The sequence below is a fragment of the Astatotilapia calliptera genome, chromosome 6 (genome assembly GCF_900246225.1).
Source record: "Astatotilapia calliptera chromosome 6, fAstCal1.2, whole genome shotgun sequence".
Classification (NCBI taxonomy): Eukaryota; Metazoa; Chordata; class Actinopteri; order Cichliformes; family Cichlidae; genus Astatotilapia; species Astatotilapia calliptera.
Genome location: NC_039307.1, coordinates 14,291,349 through 14,317,240, shown reverse-complemented (window position 1 = coordinate 14,317,240; position 25,892 = coordinate 14,291,349). Strand labels below are relative to the sequence as shown.

Here is a 25,892-nt window from a genome sequence, read left to right as displayed (position 1 = left end):
CCAGTGGGCTGCTATCAGTGCTTGTAGGGCCAGTGCACAGTTGCCCTTCAAGCCAGCCTGTAGCCTGTATAATTCCAGGCTATAGGCTGGCTTGTAGCCTGTAAAAAGTGCAAAATATATATAATGACTCATTCAATTCAGTTTTATTTATATATACCAAATTACCAGTCCAACCCTATTTATGGGTTACTTTTAAAAAAAAAGGAAGAAGGTTCACAAGGTATTACAGGAAGCAAAGGAATTGATTAAATAAAAGAGAAAACAGCTGCACTTTAAAGGCTCGAGGTACAATTCTGCATAAATTATTCATAAGCAATCCATAAAGGTTAGTTATAAATATATTTAAAATAGATTAAATCACTGAGTCCTCCAAATTTGACCACCACCTCATCCACACTGGATCAAACTCCTATGGTTCCTCCCGTCGATTGTGGATGCATAGCAGGGCTGGCCCATGTGCCCTGGCTGATCATCATCGGGAAAGGCCAGACTACCAGACCCACTACCACTGTTGCCTTTTCCATAGTGTTCTAAAGAACTGCTTTTAGCATTAGTTTTCCTTGGGAGACCCTATACTACAGACAAACTGCCACCTGCAACAAATCACTATTAACTATGGCAGACAAATCCCCCCCACCCCCAATAGAATTACTGGTTTTGGAACACTGGGTGTTCCCCCAGAGGAACTGGTCCATTGGAAGTGGGGGGTGAAGGGTAAAACCTATGTAATACTGAGCAAAGTGAAGGACAGAAAGAGGAAACAAGCAAACAGAAAAGTATAAAAGAAGAAGTGGATTCTACATCATCACTGACACTCTCCAGGCAGTTGTTTAAAAGATGGCAAGAGTTGCCCATAGAGAGCAACTAGAGATTACTATGGATTATGCAAATCTGCCTGATGTGTCAGACAGAAGTCGCTCTAATAAACACAGCCAAGGGGCTGCTGCTGCTGCACCAGGTAAGAAATAAATCATTTTGATTTTTTCTTTAATAGCAACGAAAAAAACACATTTTTAAAGGTATATTTTAAATGAAGCAATAATTGATGTACACGTGTTACTGATGTATACATAATTTGCATTGAAAACTCTTACTGATTTTGCTGTTTTGTGAGCTAATAATGAGCTTTTCTCTCTTCTGTATTTATTTGGGCAGCACGGTGGTTAGTACTGTTGCCTCATAGCAAGAAGGTCCTGAGCTCAATTCCACCATCAGGCTGGGGTCTTTCTATGTGGAGTTTACATGTTCATCCCGTGTTTGCGTGGGTACTCAGGCTTCCTCCCACAGTCAGAAGACATGTAGTTAGTGGGAATAGGTTAATTAGAAAAACTACATTGCCGATAGATGTAAATGTGTGAACCAGGGTATGGGATGTATAGCTATATACAGAGCAATTGAGTAAACAACAAAAAATATTTTCACAGAACTGCACAGAAAAAAAATGTAGACCATCAATACTACAAAAGCATAAGCATACAGAAACTTGCATCGAAGGCGCTCGTGGGTTACAGGGAAAGAAGTGCCATGCTGTGTCCATCTTCTGCATTCTGTTCTCTCTTTCCTTTGCAAAACCATTACACATTCTTACTCCACCATGCTCGCAAATTGATGTAACTGTTTCAAGTTTTACAGTTGTTTTTACATAACTAATCCCCATAATTTTCAACTAAAATGCTTTTACCAGGATCATCGTCCACATAAAGAAAATTCATTTAAAATAACTTTCCAAACAATCATTGTTTATACTGCATATTCGCCTAATATTTAAATGAAAACATGGAAATGCAGATATCTTTCAGTTTTGTGAGTTTGTCAGGTTTCGATGAGTAAGGTTAGCCCAAAAATTCTGCAGACCTGTTTCTTTAAAGAGGCTACTTAAAGAGGCCTTTTTATATGGTTGTGTTGCAGGGAGAAAACTAGCCAGACTGGTTGCTGTTAGCTTTGGACTCCTGTGTATCCTCCAAGCTGCCATCAACATCTCCCTACGTTTTGCTTTCTGTAAGTAGCGTAATTAAACGTTTAAACACTTTTTTTACAAATCAGATATTGGAACAGAGTACTGCCCTAGTTTAGTTTTGTTGTTGTTGTTGTTGTTGTTGTTGTTGTTGTTGTTTTATCACTGTGTACATCATTGATTAATGACAAGATGAAACATTTGTAGTCCTGTGTCTAGTTTTCATTTAGCTCACTAATACTGAGGGCAAGGAATTGTAATATGTACTGCTAGAATTAATAGTTGTTTGACATTCAGACAGAGAAAAAAGATTTGGGGAAGTTTAGATTCAAAAACATCAAGTCAAAATGCAACCAAAGAACCCCTAAAGATTGCGTTAGAAAAAGAAAGGGACTTTCCAGTTAAAGTCATGTTTCAGTTTTTGAGTACCAAAAAACTCAAAATAAAGCCATAGTCATGAGGTACTTACATTTCGCTGTGACACAAAATGTTTTCCAGTATCGGTTTGAAGAAAAAGTAATTTTAGGCTTTTTTTGTAGGGAGGGCTTGTCTTACATTCTGTTGACAACATGTTTCTGCTTTTGCAGACAGTAAAACATCATGTATTAAGACAGTGGAGACCGAAGAGCTGAAAAACCTCACTGGTAAGCATGAGTTTGTAAACTTTGTAAAGAGGCCTTTCATACACATATATGTATATATACTAAGGGTTAATAATATCAACACTTTGGTATACCTGGGTATCATGTAGGATATATTACAATAAATGAGTCTTTTTTATGGCTAATCAAATTAATGCAACATTCTCAAGCTGTAAATGATATTTACATTCAAATGGTTACAGCAGGATTTTGTTCTGTGGTAGGCGGCATGATTTTATTCACCATCTAGAGTTAAATGAAAATTTACACCAACTTAAACTTAACATGTTACAGCGTTTTACATCTCACTTTTTGTATTTGACTATTTTTACCCTTGCAAGGCCCTTCCTCATTAGCAAACATTGTGTAAGTGCTGTAAGCAAGACTTACAATACTTAAAGGAGATCTATTTAGCTCATGTCCAGCTTTATAATTCTTATTCTTGGACTCTGCTTAAATTGCTGTGCTTTTCGCAGTCTATAATACCTCTTAGGCCTCTTATGTTCAGCATTCTTGCGGCCTCTTGGTTTATCTTTTATTTAAAAAACAAACACTTTCCCTTTTAAGAAGACTCAAAGCATTTGAACTGTGACCACAAAGGCCCTGGGTTGACCTTATTAGGAATATCATCTCTAAATGACAACATACTGATCACAGCAAATTAATAAATAAACAAATAAATAAAGCAAAGACTGCCTCTGAAGTCTGATAATTTTGCTTAAAGAGATTTTTTACATAAGCTGACTATTTAAAATGTTCTAATTTTTAACAGGAGCCGAACTTTAGAATAAAACTGTTAATGTAAATTTATGTGTTAATCTCTGAAATATTAAATGTTGTTTTTTTTCTCCAACAACAGATCAATATTTTCAACAAGGATGGGTCTATTTCCGCCCAAGTTTCTATTATATTTCCTCTATTGCGAAATCCTGGAAAGACAGTAGAGACGACTGTTTACAGAGAGGTGCAGACCTGGCAATTATCAACACCAAAGAAGAGCAGGTTTGTGAATGTGACGTAATAATAATGGAAAGAAATTCATAAATACGTGATTAGTTCCATTAATTAATTATTTACTTTTGATTTGCTAGGACTTTACAAGAAACTTTAAAAAAGTCATGTGGATTGGATTAACTGAGACAGCCATGAAAGGGACATGGAAATGGGTGGATGGGACTCCACTGAGCAAAAGGTTTATACATTATTGTTTTATTCTACTTTAATCAGTGGCAAAACTAAGGCTACGTTCACACTGCAGGTCTTAATGCTCAATTCCGATTTCACACTACAAATAAAATGCGACAACAAACGCGCTCTATAGTGTGAACGCTCAAAGCGGCCCGCATGCGCAAAAGAAGTAATATTGTGTGACTGATGGCCCTTAATATAAAGACTTCGGACTTTACGTTTCCCAATTTTTGCTTTAAGTTATTTTGTTATTTACATAATAATGTAGATAACCTAATAATTATCCCCATTGCTGTTTTAGAGAAGCGGTGCTTCAAAGGATAGTTGCAGATTTCTGTCAGAATCTGCAGATTATACAGTACAAATAAAATGTTCACGTTTCTCCAATGCTGTCTTCCCAACAGTTTCACTGACATCTACACGGGATGGCCAGGAAGCATTCGCGATGTCTTCTCGGGCGCTTCTCCGGAGCTGATAATTGGCGTCTGTCTTGTGTCGGTGACGTAAAAGACGGATTTAATGCGACTTGACCGTTCAAACAGCAGTCGCTTTCTAAAACATCGGATATGTATCGGATTCAGTACCACATACGAAAGTGACCCAGATCGGATTTGAAAATATCGGATTTGCGCGTTCACACTGTCATAACATGATCGGATATGAGTCGCATAGGGTCAAAAATATCGGATTTGATGCGCTTTCGCCTGCAGTGTGAACGTAGCCTAATGCCCTCACATATTGTTGTGCCAGATTACAATATTGCCGTTTATTTAAGGAAGCTATTTGAATTTTCTAACTTTCTAACTTGTCCACATTATAGTGAGCTGCATGCATCCTGGATTAAATTCTCTGTTTTGTTTGTTTTTCAGTTACTGGGGACCTGATGAACCCAATGGTTTTGAAGGAAAAAATGAAGACTGTGTCGAAATAAATTTTTTTGATTTCGAAAACAGCTGGAATGACATACCATGTGAAAATCAAAACTTCTGGATCTGTGAAAAGAAACTGGTTTCTTAAGTAAGCCAGTAACATCGTGCAAATACACTTCCTCATCTGAAGGCTTAAAATCACATTTCATGTGCAAATGCCTAAAAGCTGTCTCACAATCCTTTGACTGCATACTGCATATGTGAGCAGTGATATTGCATATGTGCATATGAACATGTGATATTGATGAGATAGTTTTGCTGTTTTTCAAACTCACACACACAATTTGTGAAGTGCAGTAAGTTTGATCACACAGTTCAACATCTTAAATGACTAAAATAACTAACTACAAAGTCTGGTTGGTATGTTTAATTGTCTGCAATTTCTCTTTTTACATGTTGAATTTTCTTTGCTGCATAACAAGGACGACTTTAACAGCACTCTTACAAATACTCAGAACAAGAACTCACCGAAGATCTAAGAGTTGTAGATTGAAGTGGAAGATAGAAGTTGAGAAAGTCTCTCGGATCCATTTATAAAACAACTGCAGATTTCAAGATAATTGGTTCAAACAAATGTGTAAAAGTACAAGTTATTCCAAAGAGTAACCACTTTGCCAAGGTCTCAAAATAGACCTACACGCTCACATTTAAATGTGACAAAAATGCAAGGAACTAAGAAATCAGGAAGGGCACAAATTGTTTTTTCAAAGCACTGTATGTAACGGTCAATAAATGTATTTACCAATAATCATGCCTCTTCTGTCCAAATGCAACCTTGAAAGATTAATGCATGCTCTTATAACCTTTCTGCCATGTACTTTTTTATCAGAATTTGCCAGGCCTGCATTGCTTGCCTACGGCTGGTGTAAAATGCTGCAGCTTGATTTTTATGTGGTGCAAGCAAGCAAGATCATGCCACCTCAAATCTTAGCCTCCCTTCAATGGCTTCCAGTTTGTTTACTAATCTATTTTAAAAGGCTTGTTGTGGCCCCTTTTATCTGTGCCAGCTGCTGGAAACATATGTCCCGTCTCGTTCTCTAAGATCAGCAGACCAGATGCTTTTGCTCGTTCCAAAGATGCAACACAAACTCAGAGGTGATAGAGCTTTCACAATTTCACATCAGACTTCTCTCTTTGCCATTTTTAAATCTCTTTTGAAGACACACTTTTACGCCCTGGCCTTCGGACCAGTTGAAAAGTTCACAGTGACCTTGAGTTACTTTTTGTGTACTCCTTTATTGTTTAACTTCTACTGCTGTTTTGTGTTTCTATATCTGTTACCCTCCGGCCTGTGTTTGTCTTTTATGTTTGGTGATATTGATAGGCCATGGTGGTGTTTTTAAAAGTGCTTAATAAATAAAGTAATACGGTATTGTATGGTATATTTAAAATAGAAGCGGCAGTCAAGTAGCTGCTGCAAACAGGTTAAACAGAAAAAGACAGTCACCTTTAAAAATAATTGCATCAGTCATTAATTTCCTGTTGAGCAGACACACATAATTGGGCCTCTTTTAGAAGGTGTTCCTTATTAGAGTATTAGACAGGCACTCTCTACAAACTGCCACCTTCACATTAGACATCGACAGTTCTAGAATGGAAATGGATAATATCTATGCTAATGTTGATGGATTTTCAGGAAAACACAGCAGGAAGAAGTGGGAGACACACGATTCACAAAATGTTTATGGTAATGTGTTGCTTCACAACCAAACTGATGCTGCACCCTCAGGTAATACATCTGTTGAGGAATATAACACATGTGTTTGAAAACCTGATTGAAAGTTTATGAATTTTTGTGATAATTTTCACCCAGGTGTTGACAGACGTGATAACACTGCAAAGAAATAATTGTTAGATCCAGCACATAGGTTTAGAAACCATTCGAGTCAGCTTAGAAGTGTAATTTTTGTGACTGGCAACCCCAGAAAACTATGTGTACTAACCAAGTTAATACATACAGTGTATGAAATAAGGCAACAATATGGTATGTCATGCATGTAAGTGTAAATAATGCAGTGTAAGTACACAATGATTTGGTGACTGGGTTTGAGTTAGTGTCACAGTAAAAAATTTTTCATGTACGCTTCTGCAATGATCAACTTCTGCTGAGGTAAGTGTGCAAATATGTGTATAAATTTAGAACATGACTTTTTAAAAAGATGATCATTGTTCTTCTTTGACCCACATTAAAGAAGAAAAAGCAAAAAAAAATTAATGTGGTCTAACTTTTTTCAGCCCTGTACTAATGACATAAAAACAATGTAATAATTAATTTCATATTAAAAAGGTAAAAGATAAATGAATAACATGTGATTACCAAATAAATACCCAAGAAAGCCTACCACTATCACTATTAGTCTAACATTTATTATGGGAAACACATTCAAGTGAATGAGATTAAATAATTTAGCAATGCCTAGATTATATTTGGGTAACAGTATCATAGCTTGCTAATAATAATACTGCATTCTATTTGTATTTGGATACAAATAGTAAGGTAGCCTCAAGAGAAAACTGAAACCTGCGCTGAGGTAATGAAAACCATGCTTGTACTGATGAAAGCTGTGCTGGCTTTTATTCTCATGTCAAAATTCAACTCACTCTAATAGATGTGATGTGAAGCTTTGATAAAACGTACATTCATTTGGAAGAAAACAAATAATACATTTCTGGTTTTCTTCAGCGTCTGGACATGCAAAGAAGGATTCCTGCAGAGCTGCTATAGTGTTTCTGGCTCTGTTGTGTCTTCTCCTCCTGGCTGGACTCATTTATATGGTTTTCTTATGTGAGTATTTTTTTGGTATGCTGATGATGCCCTAAGGAGATAACTGGTTGATTTTTTTCTTTATTTGTTTATGTGTCAAATGCAGATACCAAGAGCAACTCTGATTGGAAAATGGAAAAAACTCTGTTACAGAACAGTTACAACAATCTGACTGAAGAAAAAGACCAGTTTCAGAACAGTTACAACGATCTTTCTAAAATAAAGGACCAGCTAGAAAGTGAATATAACTCCCTTAGTGATCAAAGTAATAAGTTACGCTCCAGTTATGAAAGCCTTGAAAATCAAAGACTCCAGTTAGAGACAAAATACCAAAACCTCAGTGATCAAAGACGCCAGTTAGAGATAACATACGAAAACCTTTATAATGAGACCAGTTTCAATAATCTGGTTCAACAGATAGAGCAACTACAGACACGACTGGAGTCCATGGCCAAAGCCAAAAATGATAATCAGTGAAAGCTGGAAGATTACTATCTTTCATCTCCTCTCAACAACAAAAACACTCATTTTAACTGGGAAAAAAACAGAAGTCTATAAGAAGAAACAATAACGGCATTCATATGTTCCAGTTATCTTTAAACTTATATCATTATACCAAATTATGTGCAGCAGCTTGCAAAACCTCGGTAATATCATAACCGCTAAATAACCTTTGTAATAACTGATGATTCGATTTGTTCATAAGAAGAAAGAGTTGTAATTAAAAGCTCCAGAAACAGCAAGTAAAATGGACTTTGTGATGAAGTCAAAGGGAGAGTTTTAGAAAATAAGCACAATACATAAAATTAAAATTTAAGATGTGACATTAAACGGTCTTTACTGATTACCGTCTACCATTCTGTAAATACACTGCTTCAAAAATTAAAGGAACACTTTTTAATCAGCATATAGCTTCAATTCAATTAAACTTCTGTGATATTGATCGGGTCAGTTAAGTTGCAAAGGGGCTTGTTAATCAGTTTCAGCTGCTTTGGTGTTACTGAATTTAATAACAAGTGCACCAGAGTGGCAGCAATGAGTCAACCTACTCAATTCAATTAATAATTATTGATATAGCTCCAAATCACAATAACATTCAAGGTGCTTTATATTGTAAAGTAAAGACCCTACAATAACACAGAAGGGTTTTACAGCTTTTAAGTTTTTTTGCCTTCCTCTTCTTCTTAAACTGTTTTTTCACTAGTTTTGTATTTGGCTGGGGTCAGTGTCACTATAGGGCAGGGATAGCTCAGTAGGTAGAGTGGTCGTCCCATGATCGGAAGGTTGAGGGTTCGAATCCACTGAACGGCTACCCTGAGGTACCCCTGAGCAAGATACCGTCCTTACACACTGCTCCCTGGGTGCCTGCTTAGTGGCTGCCCACTGAGTGAATGGGTCAAATGCAGAGAAAAACAAGTAATTTCCCCACGGGGATGAATAAAGTATACATTATTAGTATTATTACTGCTGGTAGTAGAGGTCAATATTTCAAGCCTTAAGCGGCTGCACAGAAATCAACACATGCCTTTGCCAGAAGGTTTTCTGTGTCTCCCAGCAGTCTCAAGAGCATGGAGGATTTTCCTGGAGACACACAGTTACTCTTATGTGTTTTGAAAGTCCCCCTTTGGTTGGCATACACTTGTGCATCTAAATGCATAATCACCACTTTCCATGTGTTTGCATCTGCACTGTACATATAAGCATAGATTTTTAGTAGGGAGCATGATAATTTACAACATGCAACTCAGTACTGTTGCTATCAGTAGCTAGATTAGACTTTATGGGAATATCTGGATATTGAGTTGATATAGACTTCAGAGGGACTTTTCTTAACAAAGACTCAAATTAATTAGTCTTTGTTTATATTCTTGTCTTATATTTTACCCCCCAAAAAACTTCATTGCAAAAAATTTGTGTACTAAATACTGAATAACAGAGTCTAAAAACACATTTTGTTTTGTTTTGGGGGTTTTTTCTAAGCTTATAATGATGTGTTAGGCAAGAAAAGTATTGTCTATTATAATATTTGACTGAAAATAAAACCGCTTTGATGGAGCTTTACTTCAAATTGTAATTTAAATTGTAAATTTTTTTGTCCACGTTGACTTATGGTGTGCTGACAGTGTGTATGTTAGATTATTTTTTCTTCAACAGGAAGGTCAGTGTTAAGACTTTTTAAGTTATCAGTTGTAAAAATTAACATTAACAATTAACATCTTGTATCTTGTTGTTGTTACTTTTTCAATACCAGCTTTCCTGTTTTAATATAAATGTATCAGCCAAAGTTAGTTGTACTGCACTGTATGTGTGATGGTTCATGTGGAAATAAAATCAGCATTAAAAAAAACAAAAACATTATCTGTATGGGTTAAAGTGGGCCAGAAGGATCCAGAATAGTATTCCAGCACCTTCACTTGAGTGAGTTATTAAATTTGACTGGAAAGTTTAACCATATGACTTTGAAATTATTATACTTTTATTTTATTTATGTATTTTTTTTGCTGCTCCCTGGCGTTGCATCCAGTTAGTAAATATCTCCAAAGTGTCCTAAGTATTAAAAATAATGACCTCCCAGCGCCAAAACATCCCTTTTTCCTTCTCATTCACTGTGATGCATTTATGGTGCACATACGGTACCTCAGCATGTAGCTAGCTCTGCTGAAGAGCATAAACAGAGTGGCAAATCGCTGCATCCTGTGGTAGAACAGTGAACCAGACCCTCACCTACTGTGGGAGGGTTACTTGTCTTTGTTGCCTTTAAAATAATAAATGATTTGCCGTTAAACCACAACATCCACAACATGCTAATGCCGACGGAAGATGGTGTTAGATTAACATGATCTTTGATTCACTGAACTGCCAATACAAATCAGTCTGATAAAATGCATACCTAATTATTTAATTAGGTATGCAGCTCTTGAAGGACAACTGCCCAGCAGAATACTGTAAGACTGACTAAAGATGTGGCTGTTGACCATATATACAGATATTTAGACCGTGAGACCATAACACCATCACAGAAACAGGAAAATGGATCTTCAAATACAATTTATGAAAATGTATATGAGACCAAAACTTTGTGAGTGGACCTGCTTTCTCAGGTAAGGAGTCTTTGTCAATTTGGTCATATTTGCCAAGAGAGAAAGCCTAAGAATATCATCATCAGGTACTGGCAAGACCCAAGAAGCAGACTTTGTGGTCAGTACTCAGTTAATTGAACTTTACTATCAAGTAGGGGCTAGTGAGTGTGGGGGGTAATGGGTGCTCTGTCACAGAGGAGGGTATAAACTAGAGTGGTCTTAATTGGCGGGGAAGCAGACTATGGGTGAGAAGCTAGGTTAGACAGGTGGAGTTTCTGTGGTTGCACAGGTGGTGCAAAAAGAGAGCAGATTTGTTGGAGATTTTACCGGCCTCAAGGCCAGTAGGCTGACTGAGCCGGCAGACCAAAGGATGGAGATTTTGGATGGAGATTTTTTGTTTTGTTTTGTTTTAATTTCTGGAACTTGTGTTTCAGCTTAAATAAAGACTTGTTTTAATTTGATTCCCTCTTTCTTGCATCTTGCATTTGGGTAATCTTGATTACTGCATTGGTATTTGAAATATAACAATTTTTTAAATACAAATAAATAGTTTAATTACAAAAATATTTAATTTCATATTTTAAGTGTATCGTCCTTCAGAGGAAAAAAGTAGGTAGTTATTCAAAGGCCTTATACTTTGGTCATTGGACTTTTATCCAGCCACTTCAAGGGCTCATCTCTGCCATGTAAAATGACCCAGTAAAAGATATAAAAATCTCCTTCCAGATGATATATGTATGTTTATGATATATGTTTACATAAAGAAAAGTGCTAAAACCCCTTAAAATACCCTTAAATTACAAATTGTGTTTTCAAATCCAAATAGTTGCCAATTTTGTGACATACTGAACAATCAAAGAAGTGTTTCAGAAGAACACAACATCACATCATTTGATGGCTGTTGTTTATGTGCAAAATGTGAATTTTTAACATTTGCTGTCAAATAAATATAGTGGAGTAGATGTATTTTCTTCTGAGATCTGGTGAAATACATGACTTGAATTCATGTTTTAGCAACATTACAAACGTACGATTTGTTAATGTAACTCTTTCTTTAACAGTTCCTTTTGTAGGCTATTTGTTCTCTGTTAACTGTTGATCAGAACCAGGTTAGCTTCTTCACTCGCACAAGACTTTCTGCTTTCTGCCATTTTGTTCCCAGTAGAAAGGGGAAAACATCTAGATATGACTTCCCTCCAATGATAAGGAGGCTGCTGAGATGATGCTCCACTGCTCAGCTCTGTGAAAGTGACAAACAACCATTCACAGCCTACACAATAATGCGCTGAGATGTGCTTTAGAGAAGCTTTAGGTACAAAATGCAATTTGTTAGTGAAATTGACTGTACTACAAAGATACAGTTCTATAAATATAAACTTTCTATTCTATTTATCATATCTTTGACTTCAGAGACTTCTAGTGCAGGTGTAGGAAGACAAAATAAGGTCTAATGTGCTGGAAAATAAGAAAAAAATGTGAAAATATTCAGTGTTCTAAACTGCATGAAAAGATTGGTTTGTTAGGTCGTGTGGCATGTAAAGGTTAGGACCCAAAAGCAGGACACAGATGGCAGACTTACTAACAAAAAACAAGCCATTTTATTGAGGTTAATGTAGAAATTCAGGGCGTAAGAAAGTCCAAGAAGCAAATGAGAAACAAATCCAAAAGTCCGACAGCCATGAGGAGACAAATAGACAAGAAACTAGTGTGAAATTTAACAAATAGGACCCAAAACCTTCATAAAGAAAAATAATAAAAAAAATACAGCTCACTTTGGTAGAAATGATGGATGGTAAAACAGAAATTATAATGAAAACCATGAAGTAAAACCAGACATGAACAACTCAATTTAACAAGAAATTCTCTTTCAGAATAATACAGACATAAACATTTCAAAGAATAATTAATAAAAATTATAAAAAAAAATTTTTAAAAACCCCAAACAGAAATCCAAACTGTAATACAATCACAATCATTAACTGCAAAAGTCAAACATGTGGGACAATTAGCTTAAAACAGATTATAGACTAATAATAATAATAATAATAATAATAATAATAATAATAAACTTTGTTGAAATAATACCAAAACCATTTTAGAGAGAAACTCAACTGTTTCATATGAGCCGCCATTTTTCTAATTATACGATGAGATGAAACCTAAGAGAGAAAAGATGAGCGTGAGATCAGAATACCACAATTTCTTTTGCAAGTACAGAAAAGAGGAAGAACTGAAGTTTCTCACCATTCTGCCTCTTCTTCTCCTCCTCAAGACTCTTTATGATGTTAAGGAGCTCTTCATTTCTCTTTTCAAGCAGGCTTCTGTCTCTGTTCAAAGCAATGATTCTTTCTTGTAGTTCGCTACAAGAATTTTGGTTAAAATTTCCTGGTTTTAACTGGTTGTTGCCACATAACTTTTTTGTGTGGGGTGAGTCATTCCCCTCGACTAAAACAAAGAAAGACAAGCACTGAACAAATGAAGGCAGTTTGTGGATATTTTTTCTTTCTTTTGAATTTCATAGATAAGGAATGATGCTCACATGTGAGGCGTAAAGCAAGATTGAGAGTGGCTTGTATGACACACAGCACACCAAAGCTGAGGAAAAGCAGCTGAAGGAGTCGTCTCTCTGAAAAATCGAAATCATTTTTAGTATGTTGTAATATGTGAAGCCTATTCTGTTAAAACATATGCCATTCACTGCATTCATATCTATCTATCTATCTATCTATCTATCTATCTATCTATCTATCTATCTATCTATCTATCTATCTATCTATCTATCTATATATATATATATATATATATATATATATATATATATATATATGTCATTACTGTCATTACCTTTATTATTGTCCATCCCGCATTTCCCATTGCATCTTTGCAGCTCATTTCTAGTCTCCATTTTCTCCATTACCTGCAACACTCTGAAGGCATCAACAGGAACAAAACTTCAGTGCTGTCTGATCATTGAACTGTTTGTCCTCTGTTGGTGTATTTCTTCAGCAATGATGGGTGAGGAAATATACTCATGCATTGTGGTTAACAGATTTGGAAATGGTAAAAATAGGGGAAGCAAACTGAAAGTCTAACAAATGATGAATCTAAGCCTTAAAGTATGTTGTCATGCTCAAGGGCACTTCAAATTGGGGAACAAAACTTTAACCCACCTGACGTATACATATCCTTTTCCACATAATGTCATATCTGCCATTAGGTTAATTTTTTTCACAATCACTGCTGACACTAAATTCTCTTCATCACGTCATCTTTGGCTGACAACTGTACATTGTTTGAATGACTGGGAAATGATAAATGGTTTTTCAACATATCTTACAAAAAACATGTTTAATATATGTGTCATGGTCCTGAGTCTGTGACCCAGCATTTGTGTTTGGACTTTTGGTTTATTTAATATTCTGAGGTTGAGATTCTGTTCCTTATGTTGGTTACTATAATTAACCCTCTGTTTAATATTTGTATTCTTAGGCCGCATTAGTTTTCCCATCTATTCTTTAGGTTCCCCCCCTGCTCCACGCCCCATGTGTAGTCATGTCTGGTTGTTTACATTTACAGTGTGTCCCTCGCTCTCTCTTTGGTTTGTAAGTCACATCTCAGTGCTTGTTCCCCTGTCTCATTAGTTATTGTCCAGCCATGTTCCTCAGGTGTTTCCTCTCTGCTCTGATTCACTCGTGTCTTTATATTGTGTGCATTTTCTTGTGTTCGTTGTCATGATCTCCCTCATCCCCCGCAGCTGTGTATTTGACTCATTAGTGTTCACTTGTTTAGTTCCTAGTGTTTCAGAGGTTTCCTGTTTGGGGCAATCGTAGGCTCAGTTCCCTAGTTTTCCTGTTTCCTCAGCCAAAGAGAGACAAGGCTTCCACCACTGCCGCTCTTCTCGTGCAGACCAACAACCTGCGACAAGAGTGTGTCTGCATCACTTTCCCCTCAAAAACTGCCAGGTATCACCACCTGAATAATCTAAGACTGTTTGTGTTTCTCATCCTTCATCCCTAAGTCTATTGCTTCACCTGTTCCTGCTCCCATGGTGGCTTGAACCCAGCCTTCCCCTGCACCTGTACCTGTTGCTCGGGTGAGGGTGGCTGGGACCCAGCCTGTCCTTGTCCATGATCCCAGAGTGGTTTAGACCCAGCCTTGCCCTGCGCCCACTCCAGTTCCCCAAGTGAAGGTGACTGTTCCAGTACCCAGAAAAGCTACAACTCAGCTTGTCCCTGCACCCGTACCAGTTCCTCGGGTGCAGGGAAAGCTAGTGTTCATCCATCAAATGCTCCTGTGCCTACTTCCAGCCGAGGCCCAGTCAACCTCAGCACCCGTACCAGTTCCTCAGACGGGGGTCACTGGCCTCCAGCAGGTTTCTCCACCCATACCAGCTCCTAGGATGAGGCCAGCCGAGGTCCAGTCCACTCTTGTACCCGTACCTGTTCTTGGGTGGGAGAGGCCTGTGTCCGGCAAGTTCCTCCTCCTTTCCCTGTTCCTAGGGTGACAGTGGCAGGACCCAGACTGTCCCTGCACCCATACCTGTTCCTCAGGTGGGGAAGGTAGACTTCAGTTCTGTGTTCTGTGGTGCCTACGTTTTCAACTTATTTACTCGCGTAAAACTGAAAAAGTACAGGCTCTGAAATGTACTCAAAGCAAGAAAGGAAAAAATAACTCTTTGTAAGAAGCTTTGTGCAAAGCTAAACAAACCCTTGTGCTATATTAATCTAATCTAAAAAAAAATAGTATTAATAAATTAAAATACAACCTTTACATCAGTTTTAACTTGAATTCTAATTCAATCAGCTTGAATCAATTAAGTAGAAAATGAGCAAAAGAGAAAAATTAAAAAATACACTGAACAAAAATATAAACGCAACACCTTTGTTACTGCTCCCATTCCCCATGGGATGGATGTAGAGACCTAAAATTCATTCCAGATACACAATATAACCATCCCTCCCAAACAGTGGTCACAAATCAGTCCAAATGTGTGGTAGTGGGCACATCTGCTATATTGAGATAATCCATCCCACCTCACAGGTGTGCCACATCAGGATGCTGATCTGACATCATGAGTAGTGCACAGGTGTACCTCAGACTGCCCACAACAAAAGGCCACCCTGGAATGTGCAGTTTTGTCTCACAACAAAATGCCACAGATGCCACAAGCAATGAGGGAGCGTGCAATTGGCATGCTGACAGCAGGAATGTCAACCAGATCTGTCGCCCGTGCATTGAATGTTCATTTCTCAACCATAAGCCGTCTCCACAGGCGTTTCAGAGAATATGGCAGCACATCCAACCGGCCTCACAACCGCAGACCTCGTGTAACCACACCAGCCCAGGACCTCCACATCCAGCAGGTTCACCTCCAAGATCGTCTGAGACCAGCCACCCAGACAGCTGCTGGAACAATTGGTTTGCACAACCAAACAATTTCTGCACAAACTGTCAGAAACCGTCTCAGGGACGCTCAACTGCATGCCCGTCGTCCTCATCGGGGTCTTGACCTGACTCCAGCTCGTCGCCGTAACAGACTTGTGTGGGCAAATGCTCACATCCGATGGCGTCTGGCACGTTGGAGAGGTGTGCGCTTCACGGATGAATCATGGTTCACATTGTTCAGGGCAGATGGCAGCTGAGAATGTCCCAGTTCTTGCATGGCCAGCATACTCACCGGACATGTCACCCATTGAGCATGTTCGGGATGTGCTTGACCGGCGTATACGACAGCGTGTACCAGTTCCCACGAATATCCAACAACCTCGCACAGCCATTGAAGTGGAGTGGACCAACATTCCACAGGCCACAATTGACAATCTGATAGACTCCATGCGACGATGTGTTGCACTGCATGAGGCAAATGGTGGTCACACCAGATACTGACCGGTTCTGGGTCCCCAGACCCCCAATAGCGCAAAAAACTGCACATTCCAGGGTGGCCTTTTGTTGTGGGCAGTCTGAGGTACACCTGTGCACTACTCATGATGTCAGATCAGCATCCTGATGTGGCACACCTGTGAGGTGGGATGGATTATCTCAATATGGCAGATGTGCCCACTACCACACATTTGGACTGATTTGTGACCACTGTTTGGGAGGGATGGTTATATTGTGTATCTGGAATGAATTTTAGGTCTCTACGTCCATCCCATGGGGAATGGGAGCAGTAACAAAGGTGTTGCGTTTATATTTTTGTTGAGTGTAGCTATATTTTCTGTTGGGTGAGTTTGACTGGCACTACTGTTTATGGTGTCATTATACTAAACAGTATGAAGGTGAATTAATCTTAGCATTATTTTAACTTCTGTAGTTTCACTTCAAATTCCGGGCAGGCCCCGTCTGCCCCGGGGCCTCCTCCCGGTGGGACATGCCTGGAACACCTCGCCCAGGAGGCGCCCAGGGGGCATCCTTGCCAGATGCCCGAACCACCTCAGCTGGCTCCTTTCGATGTGGAGCAGCAGCTGCTCTACTCTAAGCCCCTCCCGGATGGCCGAACTTCTCACCCTATCTCTAAGGGAGAGGCCAGCCACCCTTCGGAGGAAGCTCATTTCCGCCGCTTGTATCCGCGATCTCGTTCTTTCGGTCACTACCCACAGCTCGTGGCCATAGGTGAGGGTAGGGACGTAGATCGACCGGTAAATTGAGAGCTTCGCTTTTACACTCAGCTCCCTCTTCACCACGACTGACCGGTGCAGCGTCCGCATTACTGCAGCCGCAGCCCCAATCCGTCTGTCGATCTCCAGCTCCCTTCTCCCATCACTCGCGAACAAGACCCCGAGATACTTGAACTCCTCCACTTGGGGCAGGAACTCATCCCCGACCCGGAGTGGGCACTCCACCCTTTTCCGGCTGAGAACCATGGCCTCAGATTTGGAGGTGCTGATCCTCATTCCCGCTGCGTTACACTCGGCTGCGAACCGCTCCAGTGCGAGCTGGAGGCCCTCACCCGATGAAGCCAACAGAACCACATCATCCGCAAAAATCAGAGATGAGATTCTGAGGCCACCAAAGCGAAAGCCCTCCGCCACTTGGCTGCGCCTAGAAATCCTGTCCATAAAAATTATGAACAGAACCGGAGACAAAGGGCAGCCTTGGCGGAGCCCATCACCCACCGGGAACGAGTCCGACTTATCTGAGTGGTGCACTCAGATAAGTCCAAATATCTCTCGGCTGGCCTGGGAACGCCTTGGTATTCCCCCGGACAAGCTGGAGGAGGTGGCTGGGGAGAGGGAGGTCTGGACCTCTTTGCTTAGGCTGCTACCCCCGCGACCCGACCTCGGATAAGCGGATGAAGATGGATGGATGGATGGATAGTTTCACTTCAAATTCATCTCTGCTATACTTAATGTAACCTAACTCTGACCATGAGCACACCATCCACTGTGCACCACTCAAACACAATGCTTTATTTTAAATTCATCATATTAATGCAAGCTAACTAGATTATCCTGAACTATGGTGCATTTTCATGAAACCTTTAAATGACACATTAGCCTACCTCAGTTGGTTTCGCAGCAGCTTTATGAGCACTTAGATGTAAGATTTAAATTTCCAGTTTATTTCATTTCATTTAATTTCTTTATTTATTTCACACATGGTTCAACAGTGTTTCGTTTCCCACATACAGATCCTCCTTCCCATTAATATAACACTGCACCCATGGGTGAAAAGGAGCAGGAAGAAGAATAAATTCTTGTTAGCACCTGCCCCTTATGTGCAATCCAATTATTCTTACAAGAGGACGCCAGTAACCCCCAAAAATCCCTCTAACGTGTATTTTTATGTAACAATGCAAAACTAAACAACAAATCTGTATAATCAGCAATATACAGCACTAAATGGCAATGAAAATTTTTCCTTCCACATTTAGCCCAAATTACTTTCATGTTCTTCATATTGATTTATCCTTTTAAGTATATAACACATTTTAAAAGGGTGCATGTTTGTACACCTCTTGAGATTATCTTGAAGAGAATTCCATATTCTTATACCCTTAACTGTAGGACACATTTGTCTTTGTGTGGTCCTAGCAAACTGATGCTTAAAGTCAAACTTCCTTCTACTGTCCCCACTTCCTGAACACAATACAAACACATACCACTTAGCAGAGGTTAAATCTAATCTCTTCCTCCTCTCCTACACTGTCTTTATCTTTCTCCATCACTGAGTGAAGTTAACTTTTATTTCTCTCCCTGTGAAATACAGCAGCTGTACTTTTAGCAAGCAACACACTGTGTAACAAACTGTAAACAGAAACTGTGTTCACCAATGTTTGTTGATTGGATATAAATGTTGCATTTGAAATTACTTGCTTTTCTCGCTCCTCTTCTGTAGTGCTAGATAGTTGATGAAGTACGCAACTATAACTTACAGACATGTGCACTCGTTCCAGTCTACTTTGACTCTGACTATGGTAAATGGGTTTGGCTCCTCCTTCTCTTTTATGCTACATACCAGCCTGTTTTGAAAATGTAGGCAGTAAAAAGTTCTCATATTTCTTTAACAAGGGAATAAAAGTAAAAAGTTGAATAGATTACTAAAAATTCTACTTAAGTACAGTATTAAAAGTATTTGTACTTCATTACTTCCCTCCTTTGCTGCAAATAAACCTCATAATTCAGAAATTATTGGTCATGCTTGGGAAAATAATTACTGGAAATCTTAATTAAAATGTTCAGGCACCTCTGATGGAGAGTTGTACTTCAAACTAATTTTTAATTTAAGCTTGTTAAGAAATATATATATTAAGAATAAACTCTGAAGAATAAACTGAGGAGCCGAACATTTAGAATGACAAATTAACTGATGACAAAACTTACAAAACCTAACATAATGCTCTGGAGGTTTCTTACACTATGAATGTGTTATGATTCATTGATTTTTTTAAAATTTGCATTCTGTAACAGCATACCAATTTTGTGCTTTTGGTGAAGTGAAGTATTAACCAGTTTGTAGCGCCGCTTGCTGTGTGGATAACAGTGTCTAGAGTAACTTTTAAGGTTAAAGATAATAATGAACCAAATAAAGGTCTCCATTATAAAAATTCAGGCAAATTATAAGATGCAAATAGATATATAGAAATATCTTTGTTTCTTCTGTTCACATAACTGTTTTAAAATAAATGTAGTTATAATCAAACTAACCAGACAGGCAGTAACACAGCCTTAAGAGACAAACATGAAAAAACAAATATTTTTCTTTTGAGTAAGTACAACAGATAAAGAAATAATGTTCTGATAATAGAATGTGTGACAGAAGTAAAGGGTGTGGATGGTAAAGTGTCATTTTGATAAAGTACTGATTTTAAAAAAACAAACCATAAAAATGAAAAAACAAAAAGACAGGACATCTGCTGCTTGCTAGACACTTTTATATGCGTCTCTTCCTTCCTGTCCAAATGAGGTTAAAAGTGTGATGACATTTCTTGAAAAAAAAAAAGACAAATGAGGAAGAAAGTATTTTCCTGTGTAAGCAACTTGAAAAACAATGCACAGTGACTAACGGTTGTGCAAGGTCACATCAATTTCTGTTAAACATGAAAGGCCATAGAGATGAATCTGGTATGGTTCCGGATATTAGAACCCTCAGCTCTCCAGCCAGGAGTGTTGGCTTGAACCGGATCACTGATGAAAGCGTTGAAGCTGCTGCATCTGTGTCAGGTAAGACACAAATGAAATTTTAGTGGGTTTTTTTTACACTTTTTAGTGTGTGTAATGAATGTGTGTGTGTGTGTGTGTGTGTGTGTGTGTGTGTGTGTGTGTGTGTGTGTGTGTGTGTGTGTGTGTGTGTGTGTGTGTGTGGTCCTTTACAGGAGGAAAGCTGCATAAATGGATTGCTGGGAGCTTTTGTCTCTTATGTATCCTACAGGCTGCTCTCAATGTTTCCCTGCGTCTGGCTCTGCGTAAGATGGCTTTAATTATAACTTAAATACTCATGTTAATAAATGTTGTTATTGTGGAAACAGACAACAGAATGGTCTATCACCACTGTTGCCATCTTATGTATAAATGATGCATGATGTCCCTAAGCTAGTTTATTGTTACGGTTATTTAAAAGAATAGTTTTAAAGAAAAATGTTGTGTTGGGTGGTCATAATCTGATATTTTGCTAATCTCTACACTAGGTACTGATGTTACCTGTGAAAATCGAACTACTGTAGAAGACAGTTTGAAGAAGATCAACTTTGGTAAACATCATGGGGATAAAAGCCCTCTAATAGTCACAAATAAATGCTTATTAAATATTGTGCACACATAATTTGTCAGGTTTTATAAATGCCACATAATAATTCAATAAAGCTGCCAGAAATATGGATAAAATTTTACAGTGTGCAAATAAGCACGAACTATATACACTACCAATCAAAAGTTTGGACACACCTTCTCATTTAATGGTTTGTCTTTATTTTTACTACTTTCTACATTGTCGTCGTCATCATAGTTTATGTATATATCACCTTAAAAACGCGCAAGGCTTACCAAAGTGCTGAATAACAGAAATATAAGAGATACAATAGGAATAATAAATACAATAAAATAATAAACATTGTAAAAACAATAAAATATAAGTAAATACAAGTCAGAGTCAAAAGCCAGTGAATAAAAATGCGTTTTTAATCTGAATTTAAAAACCAGCACTGATGTTGATTGACTAATGTGAAGAGGAAGATTAGATTGTAGATACATACTGAAGATATCAAATATATGAAGCAAGATATATGGAAGAATGTAGGCAAGAAAAAAAATGATAAAGAACTTGATGTAAGTTTTAGATTGCTGAAAGAAGCCACCCTTTGCTTTGTTGACAGTGCTGCTAACCCTTGGCCTTCTCTTACTTAGCTTTATGATCACCTGAAATAGTTTTCACTTCACAGGTGTGCCTTGTTTGGGTTCATTTGTGGAATTTCTTACCTTCTTAATGGGGTTGCGACCATCAGTTATCTTGTGCAGAAGTCAGTTTGGTACACAACTGACAGCCTATTAGAATTCATGCTATAGCAAGGACCAATCAGCTAAGTAAAGAGAATCTACAGTCCATCATTACTTTAAGAACTGAAAATAAGTCAGTTATTAATTTGTTAAAACTTTGAATGTGTCCCCAAGTGCAGTCACAATACCATACCATACACTTTGCGTTTAGTCGGACCAGCATTTATTTTTCAACAGGACAATGACCCCAAGCACACCTCCAGGCTGTGTAAGGGCTATTTGACCAAGAAGGAGAGTGATGGAGTGCTGCCCCAGATGGCCTGGCCTCCACAGTCACCTGATCTGAACCCAGTCGAAGAGATGGACCGCAGAGTGAAGGCAAAGGGGCCAACAAGTGCTCAGCATCTTTGGTAACTCTGTTGGAAAACCATTTCAGGTGACTACCACATGAAGCTCATCGAGAGAATGCCAAGAGTGTGCAAGTTATCAAAGCAAAGGGTGGCTATTTTGAAAAATCAAAAATATATAACACATTTTGAGTTATTTAACCCTTTTTGTTTACTACATAATTCCATATGTGTTCATTCATAATTTTGATGCCTTCAGTGAGACTACAATGTAAATATTCATGAAAATAGAGAAAAACCATTACATGAGAAGATGTGCCCAAACTTTTACCTGGTAGTGTATACTTTCATACATTTATGCAATACATTCAGTTTAAAATTATGTTTTTATCATGCTCTGCTTATGTTTCAAGTGTTGGTAAGCTCTCTAAAAATATCAGCTTTGCAGGATTCTATGAATAAGGAGCGAGAAGAGCAGGAGAGGCAACTCGATTATATTGGTGAATACACGTGTTTCCATTAGTTATCAGAAAACTGGCAATGTATGTAACAGCTCGTCTCTCTTATCTTATGGCAGCTTCACAGCTGAATTTCCTGACAAAAGAGAGAGAGGAGTTGAAGAGGAAGCTAGAGGACTTTGGTAAGTGTGAGCATGAAACTCATACTCATACTCATAACATGATCATATCGTTTTCTTGCTGCCAGGATTGCACAACCAGTTATTGGGTATAGGTGAAAATGCTCTTTATGATTTCCTTACTGTACTGCCTTATGCAGAATTTTCTGAATCGTTTTAGTCATTGCTGACATCACTGTTGGGTTTTGTTTAGTTTCTGTTCTTCTAAGTCACGTCTGTTTTTGTATTTCATCTTTCTATGTTCCCTGGTTTCCCTCCTATCTTCCCTCTGTGTCAGGTTCATTTTATTTTCCCACTTCTGTTGTTTCTACGTGTTGTGTTGTGTTTACTTCCCCATCTCATTATGTCAGTTGTGCCACCTATCCCCTTGTTATCAGGAAGATATATTGTGTCTGTCTCCCTCTGTCTATTGTGGCACCATCCCTCAGCTCTCACATCTGTGTGTACACTAGCTCTTTACCTCCCTCCTCCAGGTATCTTCTAGTGCTTTTGATCTTGTGTAGTTTGGGCTTTCATCAATAAATGTTCATTTTAAGTTTACTCCTTCCTTCTGTGTCTCTGCATTTTGGTTCCACAAATAACCAGCTCAAACAACAACACATGACAGGGGATATACCCATTCACAGCACTATACACTATATACACAATACCAAACAAACACATTCAAATGAAAACTATGTTGTATCTTTTAACATTTGACACTTATTTCACAGGTGTTATTTAGGTTTGTACAATACTGTAACTACAGTTCATTCTTTCTTCTCATGAAAGCTCACTATGCGCAACAAGGTTGGCTGTATTTCAACAGCAGTTTCTATTATATTTCTTCAATCACGAAAACTTGGCAAGACAGTAGAGATGACTGTTTGCAGAGAGGCGCAGTCTTGGCGATCATCAGCAACACAGAAGAACAGGTATGTTCATTTATGATATAATTAGATAACAGAGTGAAACATTTAAGTAAAACAAAAATGTGTGTGACATCATTTCAATGGTTGATTGCTGCATGTTTATGTTTATGTGTAAGGAATTCATAAGGCTGCAGCAGAAGGTAATGTGGATTGGACTGACTGACAGAGAGACAGAAGGAGTTTGGAAATGGGTGGATGAGACTCCATTGACGGCAAGGTTTCCACTTTAAAAATTTATCAAATTAAATAATTCCTCTATTTACATGTTTAGATTGTAAATATCATGAACTTGTTGATTTTAAGTTGTTTCTAATTTGCACGTGTTTGTGTTGCGATTTTGTCCTCTTTATCTTTCAGCTTCTGGTACTCTGGGGAACCCAACAATTTTAAACGCAGAAATGAAGATTGTGTAGTAATAAATCACTACTATGATTATGAAAACAACTGGAATGATGCTGCATGTGAAAACCTAAACTTTTGGCTCTGTGAAAAAGACATGTGAAACATGTGGGTTACAGTTTTGCTTTGTTCCTGCTAAATAGTTTTAATAAAATATCCTGCATTAAAAAAGTCTAAAATGTGAATGTTCCCCTTTAAGCCCTTTGTGAAACAGTAAAAGTAAAGATCTGTGTATTGTTATATCTCACTCAAGTGTTCATACAGGTTAATCAGGACTTAACAATTAACAGATCTTTGGGGCCTACTTTCCAGGCCACTAAATCTTAACCCAGTTAAATACCAAGTGCACAGATTATAGAGAAGAACTGCTGATAGCAGGTGTGTGATTTGTTTTTGACTGCAAAGCCACCCTGGCAAGTACATATTCAGTGGACGCAGGATTGACATACAGGGGACCCTGGTCCCCCAACTAAAATACTATGAAGTATGTTTATACAGTGTAGCCATGTCAAAAACTGTTTTTACAAATGAACTCATTCTCGCAGCTGGAAATACTCTGATTTAAGCCTTGCAGAAGCCAGAAAACATAAACTCACTGTAAATTAATTTGACAATTTTCTGCCATATTCTTATGTGGTGCAACTCGGACATTACATGGTTTTTATTAAAAGTTTAAACTTGGGAATATATTTTCCTCGATGTGGCCTCTAAGATAAAATGACTTTGAAACCTCTTGCATAGAGGAACCAGGGACCATAACAAAAACTGGCTCAACTAACAAACCATAACTTAAGATAGAACTACAGCAAAGCAGGAAGCTCTGTGCTTAAAACTGCAGATGCTGTCAAAAATGAAAGAAAGATAAGGAGGTTCGCTATATCCAACGAGGATGGATATACTTCAAACACAGTTTATATTACGTTTCATCTATTGAAAACACCTGGAATGACAGCAGAGAGGACTGTCTGCAGAGAGGGGCAGACCTGGTGATTATCATCAGCAGAGAGGAACAGGTACAGTATATAGGAGCAAAATCTGTTTCTGAGACACAAAGACAAAAGTGTCTCAGTATTTCTATATAAGAGAAAAGTCCTGGAATGATGTACCATGTGACAGTAAAAAAGTCTGGATTTGTGAAAAAAATGTAGAGATAATTTAACCCACCAGAAAAGATGTAAGATGTAAAATCATGACAAATATATGTAGTCATATAATATCACCATTGATTTCAGGTAGTCAGCTGATTTTAAGTGAAAGCAGAGAGGCAGAAGAAAAGACAACCAACATAATACTTTGTTTATAAAGTTGGTGTGCAGGCTGTTGTCTGTATATTATATAATCTTATATAAAGCTTCTCCAGCTTTTCTCAACATATTCCAGAAAAAAACCTGAGTGCCATAAACATGTGGACTGATCTGTGTGAGGGAGGAGGGAGGTAGTGACGTGGCATTTCAAACCATATAGTTTTATCCTTCCACACTGAGTAGTAAAATCTCCATCTTACTTACTTTTTTTTTTTTTTTTTTAAATTTAAGACAACTCAAATGACCAGAGCTGATCAGCTTTTTGAATGAAAAGTACTAGTAACTTACTTAAACTGAGTTCTAAAAACAAGTTGATAAAAACTCAGTCTACTTGATATTTTTAGTTAAACACATTATTAGATTTTACAGTGTGAAAAGAATTTAGATAATGTTCAAATTTTCATTTAAAAATATATATCTTTACCTAAATGTGAATGGATTTTGCCACAATTAAACAAATATGTAGGACTACTTTCTTCCATTTGCCTAATATCACTAAAATTAGAAACATCTGGTCTCAAAGTGACACTGAAAAATGGCAGATGACCGACGATGTGGAGGTGGTAGTAGGGGACCTGAAGGCTGCGTGGCCCCTGCAGCCCCAGGCGAAGCGGAGGCTGGACCAGATGAGGCGGAAGCGGAGGCTGGACCAGACGAAGCTGGTGCGGACGCTGAAGCAGAAGCTGGACCAGGCGATGCTGATGCTGAAGCTGAAGTTGGACCAGGCGACGCTGATGAGGATGAAGACACGGAGGCTGGACCAGACGAGGATGATGAGGATGCGGAGGCTGGACCAGGCGAGGCTGA

General features: G+C 38.3%; 2 protein-coding genes across 2 annotated transcripts; both read left to right on the top strand.

Moving 5' to 3' along the window:
- The first annotated feature begins 828 nt into the window (after positions 1–828).
- Positions 829–5,460, top strand: LOC113023955 (CD209 antigen-like protein E). The gene is made up of 6 exons (XM_026170458.1): positions 829–958; positions 1,909–1,998; positions 2,542–2,598; positions 3,455–3,597; positions 3,687–3,787; positions 4,653–5,460. Exons 1-6 carry the CDS (start codon positions 838–840, stop codon positions 4,798–4,800), a joined length of 660 nt encoding a protein of 219 aa, XP_026026243.1. The 5' UTR covers positions 829–837; the 3' UTR covers positions 4,801–5,460.
- A 13,716-nt stretch (positions 5,461–19,176) lies between these two features.
- Positions 19,177–23,937, top strand: LOC113023954 (CD209 antigen-like protein E). The gene is made up of 8 exons (XM_026170457.1): positions 19,177–20,218; positions 20,371–20,460; positions 20,683–20,745; positions 22,275–22,334; positions 22,412–22,474; positions 23,243–23,385; positions 23,499–23,599; positions 23,740–23,937. The coding sequence occupies exons 1-8, from the start codon at positions 20,095–20,097 to the stop codon at positions 23,882–23,884; spliced, it is 789 nt and encodes a 262-aa protein (XP_026026242.1). The 5' UTR covers positions 19,177–20,094; the 3' UTR covers positions 23,885–23,937.
- Positions 23,938–25,892: the final 1,955 nt, after the last annotated feature.

Bases quoted from the DNA above. Each gene is read 5' to 3' on its own strand.
- LOC113023955 (XM_026170458.1), top strand. From the start codon at position 838: ATGGCAAGAGTTGCCCATAGAGAGCAACTAGAGATTACTATGGATTAT. The intron at 1,999-2,541 runs GTAAGTAGCGTA...CTGCTTTTGCAG, and splicing joins CTCCCTACGTTTTGCTTTCT to ACAGTAAAACATCATGTATT. The intron at 3,598-3,686 runs GTTTGTGAATGT...TTGATTTGCTAG, and splicing joins TCAACACCAAAGAAGAGCAG to GACTTTACAAGAAACTTTAA.
- LOC113023954 (XM_026170457.1), top strand. From the start codon at position 20,095: ATGAAAGGCCATAGAGATGAATCTGGTATGGTTCCGGATATTAGAACC. The intron at 20,219-20,370 runs GTAAGACACAAA...GGTCCTTTACAG, and splicing joins AGCTGCTGCATCTGTGTCAG to GAGGAAAGCTGCATAAATGG. The intron at 20,461-20,682 runs GTAAGATGGCTT...TCTCTACACTAG, and splicing joins TTCCCTGCGTCTGGCTCTGC to GTACTGATGTTACCTGTGAA.